The sequence below is a fragment of the Mandrillus leucophaeus genome, unplaced genomic scaffold (genome assembly GCF_000951045.1).
Source record: "Mandrillus leucophaeus isolate KB7577 unplaced genomic scaffold, Mleu.le_1.0 Scaffold194, whole genome shotgun sequence".
In the NCBI taxonomy this organism is placed as follows: Eukaryota; Metazoa; Chordata; class Mammalia; order Primates; family Cercopithecidae; genus Mandrillus; species Mandrillus leucophaeus.
Window position 1 is genome coordinate 2,624,378 of NW_012101965.1, and position 23,681 is coordinate 2,648,058.

Sequence of the window (23,681 nt, forward strand, 5' to 3'; positions counted from 1 at the left end):
ACACAGGATGGGGAACATCACACACCAGGGCCTGTCATGGGGTGGGGAAAGCGGGGAGGGATAGCATTAGGAGATATACCTAATGTAAATGACCAGTTAATGGGTGCAGCACACCAACATGGCACATGTATACATATGTAACAAACCTGCATGTTGTGCCCATGTACCCTAGAACTTAAAGTATAATAATAAAAATAAAAAATAAAAATTAAAAAAAACAAGTAAAGTCTTAAGAGCACAAAAGAATAGTAATAGTCTCCTGTTTTCTCTTTGAAGCTAAGGTACACAGCGCCACCTAATGGTAAAAACAAGGCCACCATTCACTACAAATAAGGCTTTTGGTAAATACGGAATTACTTACCTGAGGCTGAAGCAAAACAACCAGGGATGTGGGGAGACCAGATTGTGCTATAAATAATACTTTCATGGCCTCTAAAGGTGCACAGAGACTTTCCAACAGTTGGATCCCACTAAAAATAAATGAATAGATCAATTACTCAAGAGGGATAAATTCAAATTTATGCTTTTACATATACTATACATACCAATAAACTATATACATTTACATATACACATACAATATATATACAGATCTCAAGGATTTTTAAAGATCTATTTTGATATAAAGCAGGATGGTATTTAAGTGCCAAACTAATGCTGAGCTATTAGTTCACAGCCAAAAGATTAGAAAATTTTAAGTTCTAATAAATGTTTTATTTTTTTTTTTTTAAGAAAACTCAGCTATCCAATCATAAAGCTACAGAAGTATGTTTGGAAAAGAAAAGAAAATTTAGCAGAAGCTCTAGAGAGGGGAATATTTGTTTTCGAATACAATAATGCTATCATACCAATTTGACAGTTTGATCCCATGAGCCAGACACCACAAGCTGTTCACCTCTGGTTTGGCTCCAATCAACACTATACACCTAAAAACAATGAAAAGCATTTAGAAAGCAAAAGACCATCAAGTTCAACGTTGCATTTTATCTCTTGTTATATAACAGTGAGAGGCAGAACAACTAATTTACTATGTCAAAACATCAAATAATTCCTATCCATCTCAACAACGTGTCCAAGAAATGAGAAGTTGATCTTATCCATTCCTCCAGACTTATTCCTTACAGATAAGACTCCATTCTGCTTTCATAGAATTCTACAGTATACTTCCAAACCTTCTTCACTGAAACAAATTATACATATTTTAAAACCTACCAACAAATCACTGTTTGCAGCCCCACGAAGAAATGTCAAAGCAGATTAGAAAGTTAGTCATCTAAAAAAGCTTGCTGGGTCAATGTTTATTGGAAAGCATTAAAATTCAATTAATATCCCTATCTGGCCTTTCCTAGAAAAAGCTTGCAGGAACCAGGTGATCCTTCCAGATCTCTTGGTAAACAGTTTTAGTTATCCAATGCTGCTATTCTAATGTATGCTTCACTGCTCTCAGTGAACCATTTCAAATGAACCATTTGAAAACTTTTGGAAATGTTTTCATTCCTTCATTTTATACAACATATTATACACAGATCACTCCTGTAAACTAAGTTCAACAAAATATGTGCGTAATTATACTTTATGAAATTAGTCCTGACAAGGACCTGCGTATATGCCATTGGTATATCACATTGGTGATCAGCCAGCAGGTTACTTTGAATCTTATTACTCTCTCCCACATATATGTAGGAAGTATAAGTATCTGGGCTTAAGCCACTTAAATGTGGGTTACTTTCTCTCTGCTGCCCAGTACTATGTTGAGCCATGTTGGAGGCTGAGGAAAAAAAAATCAGTAATACTGATCCCGTCACTTATATATGGAATCTAAAAAAGTCAAACTTAAGAGAAACATACAGTAGAATAGTGTTTGCCAGGGGCTGGGGGTGGGGGAAATGGAGATATGTTGGTCAAAGGATACAAACTTTTAGTTATAAGATGAATAATTTCTAGAGATTCAATGTACATCATGGTAACTATTATAAATAATAATGTATTACTGAATACTTGAAATTTGCTAAGAGAGTAGATCTGCAATGTTCTTATCGTGAGAACAAGAAAATGGTAACTATTCAAGTGATGGATATGTTAATTAGCTTGACTGTAGGAATCATTACTCAAGATACATTTAGATCAAAACACTAAGCTGTACAACTTAGATTTCTTTTTTTTCCCCCCCAAAACAGGGTCTTGCGCAGTCGCCCAGGCTGGAGTGCAGTGGCACAATCTCGGCTCACTGCAGCTATGACCTCCTGGGTTCAAGCGGTCCTCCCACCTCAGCTTCCTAAGTAGCTGGAGTCACACTTGCGTCCCACCACACTCAGCTAATTTTTTTCTTATTTTTTGTAGAGACAGTGTCTCACCATATTCCCCAGGCTGGTCTCAAACTTGTAGGCTCAAGCAGTCCTACCACCTCAGCCTCCCAAAGTGCTAGGATTACAGCCACCGTGCCCGGCCTACAAATTTTTATTTGCCTATCATACTAAACCTGGAAAAAAGTTTAACAAAATTATATTAAGCTTCCAAAAAAGGAATAAAAAAGTAAAATATCAATACTTTGTTCATCATGGGTTTTTTGCATTAATTTTTATTTTTAAAAACATTAACAAATTATCTTGATTATCAAGTTTTTTGGGGCCCCCTTAAATTGTGTACCTAGAGTGAGTGCCTCATACATCCTACCCTAGTCCTGGCCCTGCCTCTGCCCACATTCATGCAAAAGATAGAAGAGTAGTTGGGACACTAAAGGAAGCACAATCCAGCAGCAGCTATGAAAGGAATAGAAGGGCCAGTGAAAACCAAAGCTGCTGTGGCCATCTGTTAGTTATGGATAGAAAAAAGGCTGGTTTGGAAGCAATCACTGAAGATCTTGAGAGAGAAAGAGATTGATTTTATCCTCTAAATTTATCCTACAAAGGACCATATAGTAAATGGTAAGTTTCTTCAAAAAGTTACATTTCTTCTACAAAGAGCCACATGGTAAATACTTCAGACTTTACAGGCTATTTGGTCACTGTCACAACTACTAAACCCAGCTCTTGCAGCACACACAAAGCAGCCATAGTCAATACTGAATTAATGGGCATGGTTTGGTTCCAATAAAACTTTATTTGTAAATCTAACTGCAGGCCAGATTTGGTCCTGGCCCACATGATGTAGTTTCCCAACCCCTGCTCTAGGCTGATGTAAACAGTCAAAAATAAAAATAGCAAACCTTTATTGAACACTCTGAGTGTCAGATCCTGCTGATAAGCACTTTATGTATTTTATTTCATTTAATTTTCATTTATATGAAGTAGACACAATGTCAAGGTACAGAGAGGTTAAGTAACTTGTCCAGAGTCCCAAAGCTAGTAAGGCACAGAGATGAAATCTGAATCTGGGCAGCCTAATTGCAGAGCCCACTCTTAATCGCTATGCGAGGCTATCTGTACAGCATGCTACTTGAGGGCACTGTTGAATCAGAACTTCTTGGCTACCTTAAGCCATGATATCAAGGAACTAAAGCTCTACCCTTGCTGGTATCACCCTTTACTGGAGCTACATTTGGGCCCAGATTGATTCCATTGTGTTTTCACAATAGGTTTAAGATCCTATACAAGGATCTTAAAGCCCCTGTCCACTTGTAAATTTCCATTTATCTGTCAAGATGTGGCCCATTACATCCCTTATGAAATAAGCCTCCCCTGATAAGCCCTTCAATGAGTCATATGATGCCTTCAACAACAGCTTGCACCTACTTCTAACTCAGCATTTACCATATTTTATTTACTTAAAAGAATGTTACATAACTGACATACCTGCTAGATTTTGGAGACTCCTAATGAGCAAAACATTTTGTACATCTACGTTCATCACAGTAAAATAGGCATTCAAACATTGGTTAAAATAATTTAACCAATCAAATTTCTCTTTACAACCTGAATCACTGCTAGGTAGGTATAGAGAATTGCTAAGTAAATACTAGCATCATCAGCTCAGACTCCACTGCCTCCGCACACCTCCAGCGTGATGCAGCAGGTGAGACCTTGTGACTTCTCACCTTCTAAAACTGCAGGAGCCTCCACCGGCTCAAGAGAATCCAGCCTGAATCAACATCAAAGATAGGAAGAAAACCATGCGGATGGCATTGTTGCTGCCAGCTGTCTTCTGCTGCACAACCAAGTGGCAAGCATTAAGTCTCTAGGACAGAGCTAAAGATAGGACACATACGGTGGTGAAGTTAAAAATGGGATAATAAAGAAGGAAATAGGCTGAGTGTGGTGGCTCATGCCTGCAATCCCAGCACTTTGGGAGGCTGAGGCAGGCGGGTCGCTTAAGGCCAGGAGTTCGAGACCACCCTGACCAACATGGTGAAACCCCATCTCTACTAAAAATATAAAACTTAGCCGGGTGTGATGGCATGCACCTGTAGTCTCAGCTACGCGGAAGGCTGAGGCAGGAGAATCGCTCCCGGGAGGTGGAGGTTGCAGTGAGCCAAGATTGTGGTACTGTACTTTAGGCTGAGTGACAGAGTGAGACCCTGTCTCAAAAAAAAAAAAAGAAAGGCAACTGAATACTATGTTCAAAATATTAGGACATGGGAGAGGAACTAACAGATCAGGAGACTGTGTGGGTTTTTTTTTGTTGTTTTTAATTAAATAAAGAGTAACTACAACAGGCATGGTGGCTCATGCCTGTAATCCCAGCACTTTGGGAGGCCGAAACAGGAGCATTGCTTGAGGCCACAAGTTCGAGACCAGCCTGGACAATAGGGCGAGATACCGTGTCTATAAAAAATTTTAAAAATTAGCCAGGTGTGGGGACACGTAACAGTAGTCCCAGCTACCCAAGAGGCTGAGGTGGGAGGATGGCTTGAGCCCACAAGGTCAAGGTCAAGACAGCACTGAGCCGTGATCATGCCACTGCACTACAGTCTAGGTAGCAGAGTAAGACCCTGTCTCAAAAACAAAACAAAACAAACTACAGACCTAAGAGAAGGATTGAAGCAGGGCCCTGAGGGCTGGCTAAAATGTCAATAGGCAAAAAGCAGAAATCAAACAGTAACCAGAAAACTTCCCCAAAGACATAAATGGGAATATACAGCGCCCTAGGGGTCGGGGGTAGTGAACACTGCAAGATAACACCAAGGTTTTGTGCCTGAGGACTGTCAGTGATGGCAGCATTAACAAAAGTAAAAGACTGAAGGAAGGAAAATAATGTAATTTTATATATACTGAATTTGAGGTGACAGCAAGACAGGGTTTGGGCATTAACCTCAAGCTCTGAAAAAAGTTCACAGCCAGAGAGATGTTTGAGATACAGCTGAAAAGGGAAAAATGAATTCCATTATCCCAACTTCAATCAATTCACTCATCTATTCAACAAATGTCTATTAAGCACCCACTATGTACTAGGTACGGGGGGAAGGGAGGTTACAAGTTTAGATAAGACCAGCCCCTGTGGATCTTATATTTTAGCAGCAGAAAATATGCTATAAATAAATGTATAATTTCAAGTTGCAATTTCTTAAAAAACTACAAAGAAAAAGCAGAGTAAGGAGAACAGAAAATAATGACAAGAGCAGGGGGTCATTTCTCAACAAAATGGCCAGGAAAGACCTCTCTGTGCAGAGACTTGAGTGCAGTTAAACATTGAACTCTGCAGGCCCGAGATGAAAGGCTCAGGTTACAGAGAACAGGGAAAGACCTTGAACAAAGAACAAGCTTGCCAGATTTGGGGAACAGCAAGGTTGAATAGTTGGGAGGGATAAGATCCTGAAGAGCTACGGCTAAGAATGTGTCTATGATTTCTCTTAAGAGGTTACAACCATCAACCATAAGTTACCACTTAGATTATAACATCCTTCTAACTGTTCTCCCCATCCATTTTTGTTTACCTCCAATCCATTATCCACACTGCATAAAAAGTAATCTTTAGAAAATACAAATTAAATGTCACTCCCCCGTACAAAGCCTTTCAATGGTTTCACACTATATGTAGCTCCTACAGCTTAGCATCTTCGCTCAACATTACGTGAGATTCATCCATGTTGATTCTTATTACCCAAAGGTCAAAATCATGCAAAACTATGCATGACTTAGGGATGCATACATATGTTGTAAAAATAGAAAGAAAAGCAAAAAATATATAAATAGAAAATTTAGGCCAGTGGTTACTCCTGGGAAGAAGGGAGGGAAAAAAATGAAGAGAGAGGAAGGACAGGACTAGAAAGCGTAAGCAGCAGACTCCAATGGTATAAGTAATGTTTCATTTCTTTAAGCTAGATGGTGAATATGTGTGTTCAATATATCATTTTTACATCTTCCATGTATTTTATAATGTATAAAATATTTCATCAATTTTTAAAATCTGCAATGTCTTTCCCCTGATCTTGGCACAATGGCCAAAACGCTGACAGCTCCAAGCACACGGGCTCTATCCTTTCTGGTCAAGCGTGCTCTTTCATTTGACTGTAACACTACTACCCTGGCCTCTCCACTTGAATAATTCATTCCAACTTCCCCTTTAGACCAAAGGATGCCCTCCCTGCCCCTTCCCCAGACAAATCCCCCCTTCCCATAACACTGCATACATTCACAGCGCTTACCACATTAGACACTAGAAGTCTGCCTCCCTAGACAGGGCAAGGACTCCAGGAGGGCAAGGGCATGCCTAAGGTGTTTGTCTTCCCAGCTAGCCTGGTACAGTATCTTGTACACAGTAGAGTTAATAAAAGTTTCTGGAATGAATGAAGGAAAGGAGAAACAAATCTGAATGGAAAGCACATCTTCTGTTAGTCTCCTCTTCCATCTCTTCCTTATTCCCAACCTCCCCCTCCACTCCCACTCAAATAGTGGGCATGGCAAATGGTCAAATTAAATACAAAAAGGAAGAGAGATATGCAGTGCCTGACTTTATGCTTTAAGAGCAGGGTCCTCTAGAGGCCTATCTGATGAAATAACTCTTGGCAGTGGTGAAGAAAATTAACCAGGAGAACGGAAAAAGAAAAAAAAAACCCACTGCACAATGTTTTGTGCTGCTTTATGAAATCTGAACCTCATCAAAACCACAGTTTGAGAGGACAAATTTTATTACTGAAACCAATTCCCAAAGAGCTCATCTTTAATCTACTGTAAAGTACTGCCCTTTTTAAGTTGGTCTATTTAATTAAAAGTTGTCAAATAAAAAACTATGTCCAGAATTTTTATTCTTATCTGTATCAATACAAAGGAAAGGGTCACTGACTTTTAATTCCTGAGTGATTAGAAAGGGCTATATATTTCTTTTAAGGTGAAACTTTAGTTTTCTCTTTTGAGACAGGGTCTCACTCTGTTACCCAGGCTGCAGTGCAGTTCCACGAGCGCAGCTCACTGCAGCCTCCACCTTCTGGGTTCAATTGATCCTCCCACCTCAGCCTCCTGAGTAGCTGGGACCACAGATGCACACCACAACACCAGCTCATTTTTTAATTTTTTGTAGAGACAGGGTTTTACCATGTTTCCCAGGCTGGTCTCTAAATCCTGGGCTCAGGTAATCCTCCTGCCTAGGCCTTCCAAAGTGCTGGAATTACATGCATGAGCCACCACCTCCAGCTCTGAAACTTAAATTTTCAACTTTTTTTCATTATGGACTTTTTAAAACATGCATAAAAGTAGAGAGAAGAGTATAATAAACCCCCAGGCACCCATTACGCACCTTCCATAATGATCAACATGTTGCCCATCCTGTTTCATCTGTCCCATTATTGACTGAATGGCTGACTACTGGGGTATTTTAACATCAGACCTTTTACTCCTAAATACTTCAGTAGGTAAGGCCAGTTTGTTTTTTACATAAGCACAGGTCAATTTCACCCCAACAAGATTAACAATGGCTACTTAATATAATTTAACACTCAGTCCTTATTCATATTTCCCTGACTGTCCCCAAAAATGTTTCTTTCACAGTCAGCTTATTTGAGTCAGTATCCAAACAAGACCCACATTTTACACTTAGCCGTTATGTCTCTTAAGCCTCTTCTAAGTTAGGACAGTCCTCCTCCCCACACCTTGATCTTCCTGCCCCACATCCCATAACATTTATTTGTTGAAAGAAACCAAGTTATTGGTCTCATAGAATGTCTTGCCTTCTGGATTATCCCAAATGTTTCCTCATGGTGGTAATTAACTTTTTTCTCTACCCTTCCAATTTCCTTTAAATTAGAAGTTAGATCTGGAGGCTTAATCAGATTAGTTCATTTTTTTTTTAGCTTCCAATTATATTAGGAGGCGTATAATTTCTGGTTGACCCACTTTTAGTGATCCTAAGATTGTTCAGAGAATGTTTCAATCTTAAACTAATGGTTTTAGTGTCCACAGTGATCCCTGCCTAGAGTCATTATTTCATTAGGGGCTACTAAATAGTGATTTTCTAATTTCTGCTATTCCTTCTGCATTTATTAGCTAGAATCCTGTTATAAAGAACTTTTCTTATCAACTATTTTATAATACCACAATAAAAGTCATAAAAGAAAGGGAAGATAAATGCCTTGATTCTTTACTTTTGTTTATCAATTTTCAGAATAATGAGCTGGTTGTCCTAATAATCTTCAATGGTGACTACATTTTTCCTAATCACAAGTCTATCTCCATATAAGGACTGAAAATACACACGTACGTGTGTGTGTGTGTGTGTGTGTGTGTGTGTGGTGTTTAAATTCATTGCTTTCATTCTTTTGGTTGTTCCAATAGTCTCATCTTTGGCCAATGAGAATCCCTTCAAGTTGTACCTTCTAAACCTTTGATATGTCTCCAGCGACCTTTCACAGCTTTCCTGCTTTCTGACACAAGAAGATGTCTTGCATTCCTGCCCAGCCCTGGAATAAACGACTTCTCCAAAGACACTATTCCTGTCAGTGGCAAACAGTATTTAGAGGCCATACTCAGGGCACTAAGAATATTCACTGCTACACAGTTGTCACTGCTTCTAAATCTTTATTGTGCAAAAAACTAAGAAATATGTACTTTTTTCAGACAGAGAAAAATAAATCACAAGCTTATATGACGATTTCCCATTCAACTTTAAGATCGTTTCTACTTCTTTATTCTCGTAATGCTTTTCTCTCACTTTAAAACTTTCAGTTTCTTTTTCTTTTGAGACAGAGTCTCAATCTGTCGCCCAGGCTGAAGGGCAGTGGTGACATCTCGGCTCACTGCAAGCTCCGCCTCCTGGGTTCATGCCATTCTCCTGCCTCAGCCTCCCGAGTAGCTGAACTACAGGTGCCCACCACCACACCCGGCTAATTTTTTTTTGTATTTTTAGTAGAGACGGGGTTTCACCATGTTAGCCAGGATGGTCTCGATCTCCTGACCTTGTGATCCGCCCACCTCGGCCTCCCAAAGTGCTGGGATTACAGGCGTGGGCCACTGTGCCTGGCTAAAACTTTCAGTTTCTAATGACATAATTACTGGTATGCCTTATCCTACAATAGTTTCAAAGTAGCAATGTTAAATTTTTTGAATGTAGTTTCAAATTTCTTTCCAATTCTTTGTTTTTGTTTCTTGTGACAAGAGTCTCACTCTGTTGCCCAGGCTGGAGCGTAGTGGCACAATTTCACTCACTGCAACCTCTGCCTCCCGGGTTCAAGCGATTCTCCTGCCTCAGCCTCCCAAGTAGCTGAGATTACAGGTGTGCACCACCACACCCAGCTAATTTTTGTATTTTTAGTAGAGATGGGGTTTCACCATGTTGGCCAGGCTGGTCTCGAACTTCTGGCCTCAAGTGACCCACTCGCCTTGATCTCCCAAAGTGCTGGGATTACAAGCATGAACCACCATGCCCAGGCCTAATTATTTTTGTTTATCAGACTGATCTTATTAGGAATGTCTAATCACAATACTGGGTTTCTAAAGTCACTTGAAATAATTATTTTCAATACCTAGTTATGACACCAATTTGATGGACCTTTAATGTGCTTGTTTTCAATTTTTAGCAATTGCTTTTTCTTTCCAACTTATTAATACATTGGGATTCTTAATTACATAAAACATTTCAATGGTTCCAAGGTCAAAACTATAATACAAGTTATATGTGAAGAAATCTTATTTCCATTCTGGTCCCCTTTTCCCTGATTTCTACCTTACCCCCTTTCAAGGTAACCATTTTTATTAGTTTTGAATTATTTTTCCGTTATTTCTTTTTGAAACGTATATACACTATATATATATATTTATAATATATAACTGGTACAGTTAAATATATATGTGCTTCTATTCCTCTCTTTATGTAAAACATAAATTTTACATACATTTACATAGCTCTGCCAATAATTTCATTTCATATTAGCTCGCAGCAAAACCAAACATAATTTCTAGTTTCATATAAATTGCATAATTCTCCTACATATGTTTTTGAATAGATTCTAAAATCAGAGATGGGGATTTTAATTTCTATCTACAGTTCACTCATTAACTCACTTCAGAGACATGCATAGTGTTGACACCTACACTGTGTGTATGAGAGAGACTACAGATACAGTAGCAGTAGTCATGCTTGAAAGTCCTTCTCTATCTGAACATATTCTATTATAGTTTCCATCTATTTAAAACTATCATTTTCTCTTCTTTAAAAAAATTTTAGAAAACTTTGAGGTTAGATAACGGGTTGGGAATAATGATTTTGCAAGGTAAACCAAATAGCTCCTTTTATTAAAGATTTTTTAAATCTACATTTTGAATATTGCAATCCCCAAATTATTAGATAACACACATATCAAGGTCATTAGAATTGAACGCTTATCAAGTCAAGGCAGTGGCTTCCAAACAATGCTGCACATTGAAATCATCTGGGAATCTTTAAATAATACTGATATCTGGCTCCAGTCCCAGACACTGTGACCTGGGCATGAAGATATTTTAAAGCTTCTGGCTGGACGCAGTGGCCCATGCCTGTAATCCCAGCACTCTGGGAGGATGAGGCAGGCGGATCACGAGGTCAGGAGTTCGAGACCAGCCTGGCCAACATGGTGAAATCCCATCTCTACTAAAAATACAAAAATTAGCCAGGCATGGTGGCACACGCCTATAATCTAAGCTACTCAAGAGGCTGAGGCAGTAGAACTGCTTGAACCTAGGAGGTGGAGGTTGCAGTGAGCTGAGAACATGCCACTGCACTCCAGCCTGGGCAAGAGAGCAAGACTTTATCTCAAAAAAAAAGGAAACAAACAAACAAACAAAAATTTTTAAAAGGTCCCAAAGCAATGCTAATCTGTTGCAAAGTTTAAGAACCACAGACCTAAGGCTGGGCACAAGCTCAAGCCTGTAATCCCAGCACTTTGGGAGGCTGAGGTAGGCAGAACACCTGAGGTCGGGAGTTCAAGACCAGCCTGACCAACATGGTGAAACCCCATCTCTACTAAAAATACAAAATTAGTAGGGTGTGGTGGCGCATGCCTGTTAGCCCAGATACTTGGGAGAGTGAGGCAGGAGAATCACCTGAACCCGGGAGGCAGAGGTCGCAGTGGGCCGAGATCGCGTCATTGCACTCCAGCCTGGGCAACAAGAGTGAAACTCCATCTCAAAAAATAAATAAATAAATAAATAAAATAAACTACAGAGTTAAGACAAGCCTTTGCATACCTTTTTTAAGCATTAAAATTCCAGATGCCTGAATTACAGTCTAATCCTACCTGACAACTAATACTTGAAGAAGTGGATTAAGTAGAAAATGGACAATACTTACCTATCCATGTACGTCCTGTTTTCTGCCCACAGTGTGTGGCCCAAAATCTACACAATTCATCTTTCTCCTGAATTTTAAAAGTATAAAGTCCAACCCCCACGATACAGGTATTCAAGGCCCATCAGGATATGATCCTTACCCACCTCCGTTACACCATCTCCTAGCACACACACTATGCTCCAGGCACATCAAAGGACATGTGGTTGTGTGGATATGCCTCGCTCTTCCACAAATCTTAACTTCTGTAGAGGCTCTTCTTCATCAGAAATGTCCTTTTCGGTTAGGTGTGTGACTCATGCCTATAATCTCAGGACTTTGGGGAGCCAAGGCAAGTGAATTGCTTGAGCCCAGGAGTTTGAGACCAACCTGGGCTCCATCTCTACAAAAAATTCAAAAATTAGCCAGGCGTGGTGGCACGCACCTATAGTCCCAGCTACTCAGGAGGCTGAGGCAGGAGGATTGCTCGAGCTCAGGAGGCCAGAGGATTGCTTGCCTCAGGAGTCAGAGGTTGCAGTGAGCTGAGATTGTGCCACTGCACTCTGCCTGGGCAACAGAGTGAGACTCCATCTCAAGATAAAAACAAAACAAAAAAAGAAATATCCCTTTCCCTTAGGGCTGCCTAGCAAACTACTAAAACTACTAACTGCCCAAGACTCAGGTCAAATAGCACCTCATCTGTGGAAGTCCCTAGTTCTCCTCTCTATGTACCTTCTAGATACCTCTTTTCAACATCTATCATCTTGTACTGAATGTTTTTTTTGTTTTATTTTTTAATTTACATGGAACCCTAAACGGTTTGTTTACATGTCCCAGAATTACAACCAGAGAACAGCACATGAGTCTTATTTATACCTGCATCTTCAATGACTGACACATGCCTGGCACATAATATGTGCTACAAGTAGAGACAGATCTCCCTTTTTTAATACAAGTCTAAACTTTAAAATATAAAACAAAGTCAAAAGAAGGTAAATGCTTTTAAAACATGAGAATTGAAAGGTGATGACATATCACATCCTAATGGCAGTAAAATCCAAAAAGGGAGAATTGATTCAACTGACATTTAACTAGAAACTATTTTTCCGTACAATCACAATCTTTACAGGGAGAAGTTTTAAATGGCTATTATAAATTCTAATAAAATCTTATTGCAGTAACCTATTCCAAAATCAATGGCTGGGCATGACTAAATATGCAAAAGGAAATATATCAAGTCCAACTATTTCCTCAATTTTTTAAAAAGAAACAGGATGCAAAGAAAGAAAAAAATGCCTTCAGTTGATAAATCTGTTGTGTAGTTTTAAACATAAATGCATTTCTGAAGAAAACACACTGATTTTAAATGCAGGACTGGTTGTCATTCTGCATTAATATTTTTTATTGGCACCTGATATGGTTTGGTTTTGTGTCCCCACCCAAATCTCATCTTGAATTGTAATTCCCATGTGTTGAGGGAGGGACCTGGTGGGAGGTGATTGGATCATGGGTGCAGTTTCCCCCATGCTGTTCTAGTGATAGTGAGTTTTCATGAGATCTGATGCTTTTAAAAGTGGCAGTTTCCCCTGCTCTCTCTCCTGTCGCCTTCTGAAGAAGGCGTCTGCTTCCTCTTCACTTTCCACCATGATTGTAAGTTTCCTAAGGCCTCCCCAGCCATGCAGAACCATGAGTCAATTAAGCCTCTTTCCTTTATAAACTACCCAGTCTCAGGTATTTCTTTATAGCAGTGTGAAAAAGGACTAATACAGAGAATTGGTACCAGGATAGTGAGGTACTGCTATAAAGATAATCTGAAAATGTAAAAGCAACTTTGGAACTGGGTAATGGGCAGAGGTTGGAACAGTCTGAGGGCTCAGAAGACAGGAAGATGTGGGAAAGTTTGGAACTTCTCAAAGACTTCTTGAATGGTTCTGAACAAAATGCTAATAGTGATATAAAAAATGAAGTTCAGGCTGAGACGGTCTCAAATAGAGGTCAGGGACTTAATGAGAACTGCAGTAAAGGTCATTCATGCTATGCTTTAGCAAAGAGACTGGTGGCATTTTGCCCCTGCCCTAGAGATCTGTGGAAGTTTGAACTTGAGAAAGATGATTTAGGGTGTCTGGCAAAAGAGATTTCTAAGCACCAAAGCATTCAAGAAGTGACCCGGTTGTTTCTAAAAGTGTACAGTCACATGGATTCATGAAGAGATTATTTGAATTTGGAACTTATATTTAAAAGTGAAGCAGAGCATGAAAGTTTAGAAAATTTGCTGCCTAACCATGAGGTAGAAAAGAAAAACCTATTTCCTGGGGGAAAATTCAAACCTGCTGCAGAAATTTGCATAAGTAACAACGAGCCCAGTGTTAATAGCCAAAACAATGGGGAAAACGTCTCCAGGGCACGTCAGAGATCTTTGCAGCAGCCCCTCCCATCACAGGCCTAGTGGCATAGGAGGGAAAAACGGTTTTGTGGGCCTCAGTGGCCCTGCTGCTCTGTGCAGCCTCAAGATATGCTGTCCTGCATCCAGCTGCTTTAGCTCCAGTCATGGCTAAAAAGAACCAAGGTACAGCTAGAGCCATTGTTTCTGAGAGTGCAAGCCCTAAACCTTGGCAGCTTCTATGTGGTGTTGGGTCTGTGGGTGCACAGAAGACAAGAGTTTAGAAGATAAGAGTTTAACCTCTACCTAGATTTCAGAGGATGTATGGAAACACCTGAATGTCCAGGCAGAAGTCTGCTGCAGGGGTGGAGCCCTCATGGAGAACCTCTGCTAGGGCAGTATAGAAGGAAAATGTGGGGTTGAAGCCCCCACACAGAGTCCCTACTGGGGCACTGCCTACTGGAGCTGTGAGGAGACAGCCACTGTCCCCCAGGCCCCAGAAAGGTAGATTCACTGACAGCTTGTATTGTACACCTGGAAAAGTCACAGGCACTCAATGCCAGCCAGTGAAAGCAGCCATGAGGACTGCACCCTTCAGAGCCACAAGGGTAGAGCTGCCCAAGGCCATGGGAGCCCACCCCTTGGATGTGAGATATGGAGTCAAAGGAGATCATTTCAAAGCTTTAAGATTTAATAACTGCCCTGCTGGGTTTCAGACTTGCATGGGGCCTATGGCCCCTTTGTTTTGGCCAACTTCTCCCATTTGAAACATTTAGCCAATGCCTATAGCCCCACTGTATCTTAGAAGTAACTAACTTGTTTTTTATTTTATAGGCTCATAGACAAAAGGGACTTGCCTTGTGTCAGATGAGACTTTGGACTTGGACTTTTGGGTTAATGCTGGAATAAGTTAAGACTTTGGGGGACTGTTGGAAAGTCATGATTGGTTTTGAAACGTGAAAAGGACATGAGCTTTGGGAGGGGCCAGGAGTGGAATGATACAGTTTGGCTCTGTATCCCCACCCAAATCTCATCTTGAATTGTAATCCCCATGTGTCAAGGGAGGAACCTGGTAGGAAGTGATCAGATCACGGGAGCAGTTTCCCCCACGCTGTTCTTGTGATAGTGAGGAGTTCTCAAAAGATCTGACGGTTTTAAAAGTGGCAGTTTCCCCTGCTTTCTCTCTCTCTCTCTCTCTCTCTCCTGCTGCCTCGTGAAGAAGGTCATCTGTTTCCCCTTCACCTTCTGCCATAATGTTAACTTTCCTGAGGCCTCCCCATTCATGCAGAACTGAGAGTCAATTAAACCTCTTTCCTTTATAAATTACCCACTCTCAGGTATTTCTTTATAACAATGTGAAAACAGACTAATACAGTACCTATCATTATTGACTTCTCAACTTCTATCATTATCAAAAAGCAAATAATTTGATTCATTTTTTAAAATAAACAAAATTTTAACTCTTAAAATGTATAAGCAAATACATTTCCTCCATAACAGAACACTAATAGTTGCATACTTAGGTCCAAAATAAGTTTTTATAAGCAATGCTCAAAAACCTCAATGGATCAAATATATTATAAAAATTCAGCAAATTGATAAACCTTGCTATTTGACAATGAAAACAAATTTTAACTTTTTTAAACTGTGATAAGCAAACTCATTAGTTTGAAAATTAGAAATTAATATATTACATTGATTTATGTCATCTTTAAAGTCACTTTAACTCACTCTCAGTAGCACAGTGTTTTAAGTCAGAAAGCAGTGAAATAAAATTGTCGATTCACTCTTATTTTTCTATTCTCACTGAATTTTTTAAATTTTTTATTATATATTCAGCAGCATTAGAATAAGCAAAGCCAAAGGCATTTTATGGGACTCAAAAGACACAATGACCTCTGTAGACACCAGTTAAACAATACACAGAACAATTTGATTCCTACTTCGATGCTAAGTTTAGCAACCATTCACACAGATAATGTCCATGTTTTTCTTTCTTTTCATTTCACCAAGACCTTCATTCCTCAAAGCCTAAAATATATCTAAATCTTGGATTTCTCTTTTTTGCTTCATCTGACAACTTGAACATTGACTGTTGGACACACAGCCATCAAGTGATAAAATGGGTAACTGGAAAAGTTCTAACTTGTTTTGTATTTTTCAAACCCTATTAAAATAAGAGCAAATAATAATACTAGCTCATATTTATTCAATGCTGGTTCTAGTTCAAGCACTCACAGCAACCCTGTGATACAGACTACTAATAAACTTAGTTTGCAAATAAAAACACTCAAGTTTAGGAAAAACATGTGACATATGCAAGGTCTCATAACAGGTAACTTACAAAGCTGGGATTTGAATCCCAGATTGACTAAAACCATGCCATACATCTTTATTATATAATCTCTTCCATAGAAGAAAATGAGCCATTAGTTGCTGTTCCATTTCACAACATAGCTTCCCTGAACATACTGGTGGAAAAACAAACAAACAAACAGAAATTGGCTATGTTCATTCATTTATCAACTTTTTTTTAATAAATTTTTTTTTAAGACAGAGTCTCACTCTGTTGTCCAGGATGGAGTACAGTGGCACAATCTCAGCTCACTGCAACCACCACCTCCCAGGCTCAAGTGATTCTCATGCCTCAGTCACCAAATAGCTGGGACTACAGGTGTGCACTACCACACCCAGCTAATTTTTGTATTCTTAGTAGAGGCGGGGTTTCACCATGTTGGCCAGGCTGGTCTCAAACTCCTGGCCTTAAGCGATCTGCTAACCTCGACCTTCCAAAGTATTAGGATTACAGGCATGACTACCGCACTCAGCCTCATTTATTAATTTATTCAACAAATATTTACAAGCTCCTTAAAACTCTCATTTGAGCTCAAATCCTTTTAAGTATTTTTGAGTATTCTGCATGTGCAATGGACTGAATATGTCCCCACAAAACTCACAAGTTGAAATCTTAACCCCCTACAATGTAATGGTATTAGGAGGTACGGCCTCTGGGGGGTAATTAAGTCATGAATGTAGAGCCCTCATGAATGGGATTAGTGCCCTTATAAAAGGGATTTCCAAAACCTCTCTCATCCGCTTTCCATCACCTGCAGATACAATGAAAAGATAGTAGTAGTCTTTGACCTGAAAAAGGACTCTCATCAGAACCCAACCATGTGGGCACCCTGACCTTCGACTTCCAACCTCCAGAACAGTAAGAAATAAATTTCTGTTCTTTATAAGGCACCCAGTCTATAATACTTTGTTACAGCAGCCTGAGTAGACTGAGGCAGAAATTGGTGCCAATAATTAGGGGTGCTGCTGTAACAAATACCTAAAAAGGTTATCTTCATTTATTTTTCACATAACCAAGCAAAATATGTGAAACAGTAAACTCTGACTGTTGAAGCCACTTGTTTTCTATTACACTAACATCCAAGGCATCCTGATACAAACGCTTACCAAAAATTGCATTTGAAAAGAAAACAAAGGCTAACTAGAATAGTACATGCAAAACAAATTTAAAAAGTTAAAAAACAGAAGTGTATCTTCGGTTCAATAGATCAGTTGCAAAATTATAGAATGATGTAAAACTGGTTTAACAGTAGTTCAAATAATAAAAGAGGTAAGTGTGTTACTAGTAGACTCAAAGTAACCTAACACTAAGACATGGCTGAGAACAATGTATAGCCACTTTAGGTAATATTATTAGAACTAGGGGCTCAAGACTATGGTGGTAAAATCTTATAAAGCTTAGTCCTTCATCACATTTCTGGAATAAATTAGATATATATTGAAAGGGGCACTGAAAAACAGTGCCCCTTTCTAAGGCACTGTTTCAAAGGATTATCAAAGGAGGCTACCAGGAGGATGAAAGATGTAAAGATCATGTCATCTGAGGACAGGGCAATGAAATGACAAGTGCACAGTCTGGAAGAGAGCACAGTAGCTATTTTCAAGAGGTTTCCTGGACAAAAGGGGCTGGACTCGGTCTTACCACTTCAGAGAAAGGCACTAAGAGCAGCAGTTGGTTGCTATAGAAGGTAGATTTGGGCTTACAAGAAGCAGTTTCTTAATCATCAGAACAACCTAAAAATCAAATAAGTTATCTCAAGAGAAAGTGAAATTTACTTTCACTGAGATGAAGACTGAGTGACCATCCATCCAGGACATCCTAGAACTGTATTTCCCAGAAAGTAGCTGCACAAGAGATTATTTTAACTGGTACATACACTTATTTTATTCATTACTTATTTATCTTAATATACATTAAAAACAAATAAATGTACATACTAAAGTAGCCATCAACCCCATTGTTTCATGAATATTACTGCTGTAGGATAAATGAAGCAACAACTTTAGTTGATTGAAAGAAAAACATTAAGTCAATATACTGAATTTAACTTACGTAGCAATATTATTTTATGATGTTAGTTATCACCCTTCAATTTATATAGGTAATAAAAGGCACCAAAGATTTAAGAAAAGGAAAAAAAACTTCTAAAAAGAAAAGTATTTTTTAAAAAAGAAAGAAGGAAAAGAAAAACATTAAATTAATTATAATACAAATGATAAAAGAAAAAAAAATGTCAAAAATCACAAAAACTAGCCTGGGCAACGTAGCGAAACTCCATCTCTACAAAAAAAAAAAAAAACCCAACACACACACAAACACACACACACACACACAAATTGACTGGGCACGGTGGCTCACGCCTATAATCCCAGCACTTTGGGAGGCCAAGGCAGGTGGATCACGTGAGCCCAGGAGCTCAAGACCAGCCTAGCCAACATGGTGAAATCTGTCTCTACTAAAAATACAAAAATTAGCAGAGAATGGTGGTGCACATCTGTAATCCCAGCTACTCGGGTGGCTAAGACATGAGAATGGCTTGAGTGCAGAAGGTGGAGGTTGCAGTAAGCCAAGATTGCACTAGCCTGGGCAACAGAGTGAGGCCCTGACACACATACACACACACAAACACACACACACAAAATTCACATAGGTTCCACAAAAGTATCTGAATTTTGGACATACTGCTCTGTAGAGATTCGTGCACTGATCATCCTGAAACTAAAACTTCTCCTTTACCAAAATTGTCTTAGTACTCAGTAATTCCCTGAAAACATGATAATTTACAACTACATTTATTCAAATAGCTATCACAATTAAAATAGAAACTAAAATTTTTCATTATTTCAGTAACAATCTTAGAAATCTTGATTGTCAATAGCTATAGCTATAAAACATCTGGATCCCTCACATAACTAATCTTTACCACAAAAGACTGATATTCCTGCATCTAATAAGCATTTATTGAGGGCCTTCTCGGGCCAGGCACTGTGGTGGACAAAAATTTGAAAGTAGGTTAGCAAGTTGTCATTTGAAGGATGTACTGCTACCTTAAGGAAAATCTTAAAACATTTAAGGTAAAAACACTAAAAGAGGATGTCTTCATTATTATGTTCACTGAAAATATACATGTATGTTAGTATAACTGAAGCCCAAACTATTTTCTATGCTATACATATACACACACAAAATCTAGACACATGAACCAGATTTAGATATAAAATCCCTTCAGTAAGTCCTGCCTCATACTCAGTATTTTATGCTCTTGCTCCAATATACTCTGAAACACCTCGAGAATCTCACTGAAGCCCCAAAGGCAATCTTATGACATCTATGTGAAAAGTCCACCTATCTCTACCCTAAGGCACCGTGTGGCAAGCACATTCTTAGAGCACAAAGAAAGTGATGGGCCTCTCAGGAGGAAATGGTGCCAGAGTACACTGCTGGAGGCGTTTCTTCTGCCTAATGAGAAGACTGACCTTTTCTTTTCTTTCCCAGCTCCTTAGGCCAAAGGTACTTTATGTTTGAATAATCAAATAATAAGTGACATCTAATATGGATACGAAATGCTAAAGTTTAAACTTGTCCCCTGAAGATACTTCTCCATGTGTACATCCCCAAATGGATTTCAACCAAAGTCGAAGAAAGAAAAATAATCAGCTCAGAACGATTCCCCTCCTACCTCCTGAGTGTGTTCTTTATAGACTTGCAGTGGCCCCGCAGCTTTGGCAGTGTCCCAGAGCTGCAGCGAGCCATCACCACTACAGGTGATGAGGACATGTTCATTGTTCTCACTCCAGGTCACATCAAACAAACCATCATTCCAGTCAAAGCTACACTAGGAAAAAACAAAAAAAACACAACACTTACATAGGCAGCTACACAACAACAACAAAAAATAACAATTATAATTATGGTTTTTTTCTTACAATTTATCACATATTTTAACACGTATATCTCATGTAATCTTCACAACTATGGGAGTTAAGAGAGCAGGTACTTGACAAATATGGCAACAGATTCAGAAAGGTTAAAAAAACAGTCCAGTGGAACGTAACAGTCCAAAAATGTAATGCTACACAATATACTACTCCATATTTTTTTATGTTTAAGTTTTATAATTTACGAGTGGACACTAAGAGACAAGCTTCAGATTTGTTTTGTTTTTTATTTAAGAGAAAGAGTCTTGTTCTGTCACCCAGGCTGGAGTGTAGTGGTCCAATCACAGCTCACTGCAGCCCTGAACTGGACTCAAGCAATCCTCCCACCTCAGCCTCCCAAGTAGCTGGGACGACAGGTGTGCACCACCACGGCATAGCTAATCTTTAAAAAAAAATTTTTAGGCCAGGCCCAGTGGCTCACACATATAACACCAGCTCTTTGGGAGACCAAGGCGGGCAGATCACCAGAGGTCAGGAGTTCGAGACCAGCCTGGCCAAAATGGTGAAACTCTGTCTCTACTAAAAAATACAAAAATTAGCTGGGCATGGTGGCGGGCACCTATAATCCCAGCTACTTGGGAGGCTGAGGCAGGAGAATCACTTGAACCCAGAAGGCTGAAAGATTGCAATGAGCCAAGATTGCGCCACTGTACTCTAGCCTGGGTGACAGAGCCAGACTCTGTGCACACACAAAAAATTTCTTTTAGAGACGGGGTGTCCCTAACATAGTGGGGGACCCTATGCCCACGAGGCTGGTCTTGAACTCCTGGCCTCAAGTGATCCTTCTGCCTCAGACTTGGGAATAGCTGGGACTATGGGTGTGCACCACCACAACCAGCTAAAAATAAGCTTCATCCTATGCAAACGCCAAGGTTCCTTTTATATTGTATATTAAAACATTAACCAAAGAGTCAAAACCTAACTCTATTAAGGCTTTAATAGCAACAGTAAATACCTTTAATAATTTCAGCCCCCTTACCTTCTAAAAAGCCTTAGCCCAGATTCATCTGGATCCAGTATTAGTAGGGTTCCACAGCCTAAAGAGAAAAAAAATCAAGGTCATCCCTTTGAACCTGCCAGGGTAATATCAAAAGTCAGAGAGTTATCAAGTAACTGGTACCTGATTTGAATACCACAAATTTCTCCCCAGAGTTTTTCGGACCTTAAATACCAAACAGTCAGGTGATCAATTTCTCCCTAAAGTTTTTGGGACACGAATACCAAATGTGTTCTCTATTTCTGTTTTTCCATATTGTACTTCAGTTACTAAATATTCAACTTCCCATTGCGCCTAAGATTGGAATCCAGACATGGGCCTAACAAAGGGGTGAAATACTTAAGGGCCTACTCTGTAGCCAGACAAGGCACCAGAGACACAAACCTTCCAAGTTGGTGTTATCATCCCTACTGACAGATGAGAAACCTCTGGCTTACAGACCCCAGGGACTGCACTCCTCACCAGTAAATCTAAAATACATCTAACACAGGATTTTAAAGCAAAATATGAATACGGAGATACCTGGTGGGATTTACCACATAACTGGTGGTAATACACCGCTGAAAACAGTATTAATATGTTACCCGTCAAAGATTATTTTACCAAAGGGCCATTGTATTTTAAAAGTTATATCTACTTTTATAGAGACCAAGGGGGAAAATCTCTTCTATTTAAACATGACTGAATGTTTTTTTAAATACCAATTCCTTTTAAAGAGTTTTTGCATAAGATTTTAAGTAGCATTTACAGGCCAGTCACAGTGGCTCACGCCTGTAATCCTAGCACTTTGGAAGTCCAAGGCAGGAGGATCGCTTGCACCCAGTTCAGAACAAGCCTGGGCAACACAGTGATACCGTCTCTACAAAAATAAAAAATCAAAAATTAGCCAGGTGTGGTGGTACGTGCCTGTGGTCCCAGCTACTGGGGAGGTTGAGACAGGAGGATCATTTGAGCCCAGGAGGTTGAGGCTACAGTGAGCCGTGACTGCACCACTCTACTGAACCTAGGCAAGAGTGTGACCCTGTCTCTAAAAAGAAAAAGAAAAAAAGGAAACTACTACCATTATAGACTCATGAGTCTTCAATCCAACTGGTGGGCCATGTAAATCCGAATGTGCCAAGCACTAAGAGCTAATAAAGAAAATAAATCAAGTATTTCTCTTGAGTTTTAGAAGTAACATTTTTTTCTGCTGTAGGACAAAACAAAAAATACAACAGACCACTGACATTATGAAATGAGTTGTTGCATCTCCCTTCAGTGCCTATAATAGCTAGGACATGAATTAAGGCAAAAGCGAGAATGAACCCATGCCTTTTCATCTAGTCCACGGAGAGGGATGATTAACTTTTTTTTCTTTTTTCTTTTTTTTTGAGAGACAGTTTTGCTCTTGTTGCCCAGGCTGTAATGCAAAGACGCGATCTCGGCTCACCGCAACCTCCACCTCCTGGGTTCAAACTATTCTCTTGCCTCAGCCTCCCGAGTAGCTGGGATTACACGCATGCGGCACCACGCCTAGCTAATGTTGTATTTTCAGTAGAGGCGGGGTTGCTCCATGTTGGTCAAGCTGGTTTGGAACTCCCGAACTCAGGTGATCCGCCTGCCTCGGCCTCCCAAAGTGCTGGGATTACAGACGTCAGCCACCTCACCGCGCCTGGCCTTTTTTCTTTTAAGACGGTGTCGCAGTCTGTCACCCAGGCTGGAGTGGAGTGATGTGATCTCAGCTCACTGAGCTGGGGCACAGCGATGTGATCTCAGTTCACTGTAGCCTCAACATCCCGGGCTCAAGCGGTCCTCCCGCCTCAGCCTCCCGAGCAGCTGTAACTACAGGCTGAGCCAATGCGCCCTGCTGGAGACAATTAACTGTAGTCTGTAACAGCTACTTGCTAAAGTATGCATTCCTCGTGAGACAACTACAGGTGAGAAGTGAACTTAATATATTTCATGGTGTCACCGTTGGACTCCAGACGTCCATTCAGGAGCATCCTTCTTAGGACGGCCAGCCCGCAGGTCGTGGCTCAGTGCTCGAATGCAGACTGGGAAATGTGGGCCAACTCGCGAGCCCTGGGGCGGTTCTGGCTCAGACCGTCTTTCCCGTACAACTGTGTGGAGCGGACCGCTCCAAGGTACCGCGCAGGCTACCCCGGCTCTCCGCACCGGGACGTGTGCCTGGGCGTGTGACAGGTGGCAGAGGCAGCCGGTCTCAAAGAACAAGGACACGGGCTACCAGGCTACACCTATACGCACTTACACACAACTGAAGAGGATCGACTCCCGCTTCAGACCAACTCCTCGCGCTCCGCAAAGTGAGAGGCGCCGACCAGCGCCTCTTCTGCCCCCTGGCGC

General features: G+C 40.2%; 1 protein-coding gene across 1 annotated transcript in view; it reads right to left on the reverse strand.

Moving 5' to 3' along the window:
- PEX7 (peroxisomal biogenesis factor 7) overlaps positions 1–21,382 on the reverse strand; it is a gene marked incomplete at its 5' end in the record, with an annotated part of 89,790 nt that extends 68,408 nt beyond the window's left edge. The window contains 4 exons of the mRNA XM_011978446.1: positions 362–470; positions 849–926; positions 20,083–20,233; positions 21,321–21,382. Coding sequence (XP_011833836.1) covers positions 362–470; positions 849–926; positions 20,083–20,233; positions 21,321–21,382 — 400 coding nt within the window. The remainder of the gene's footprint in view (positions 1–361; positions 471–848; positions 927–20,082; positions 20,234–21,320) is intronic.
- Between the last annotated feature and the right edge of the window lie 2,299 nt (positions 21,383–23,681).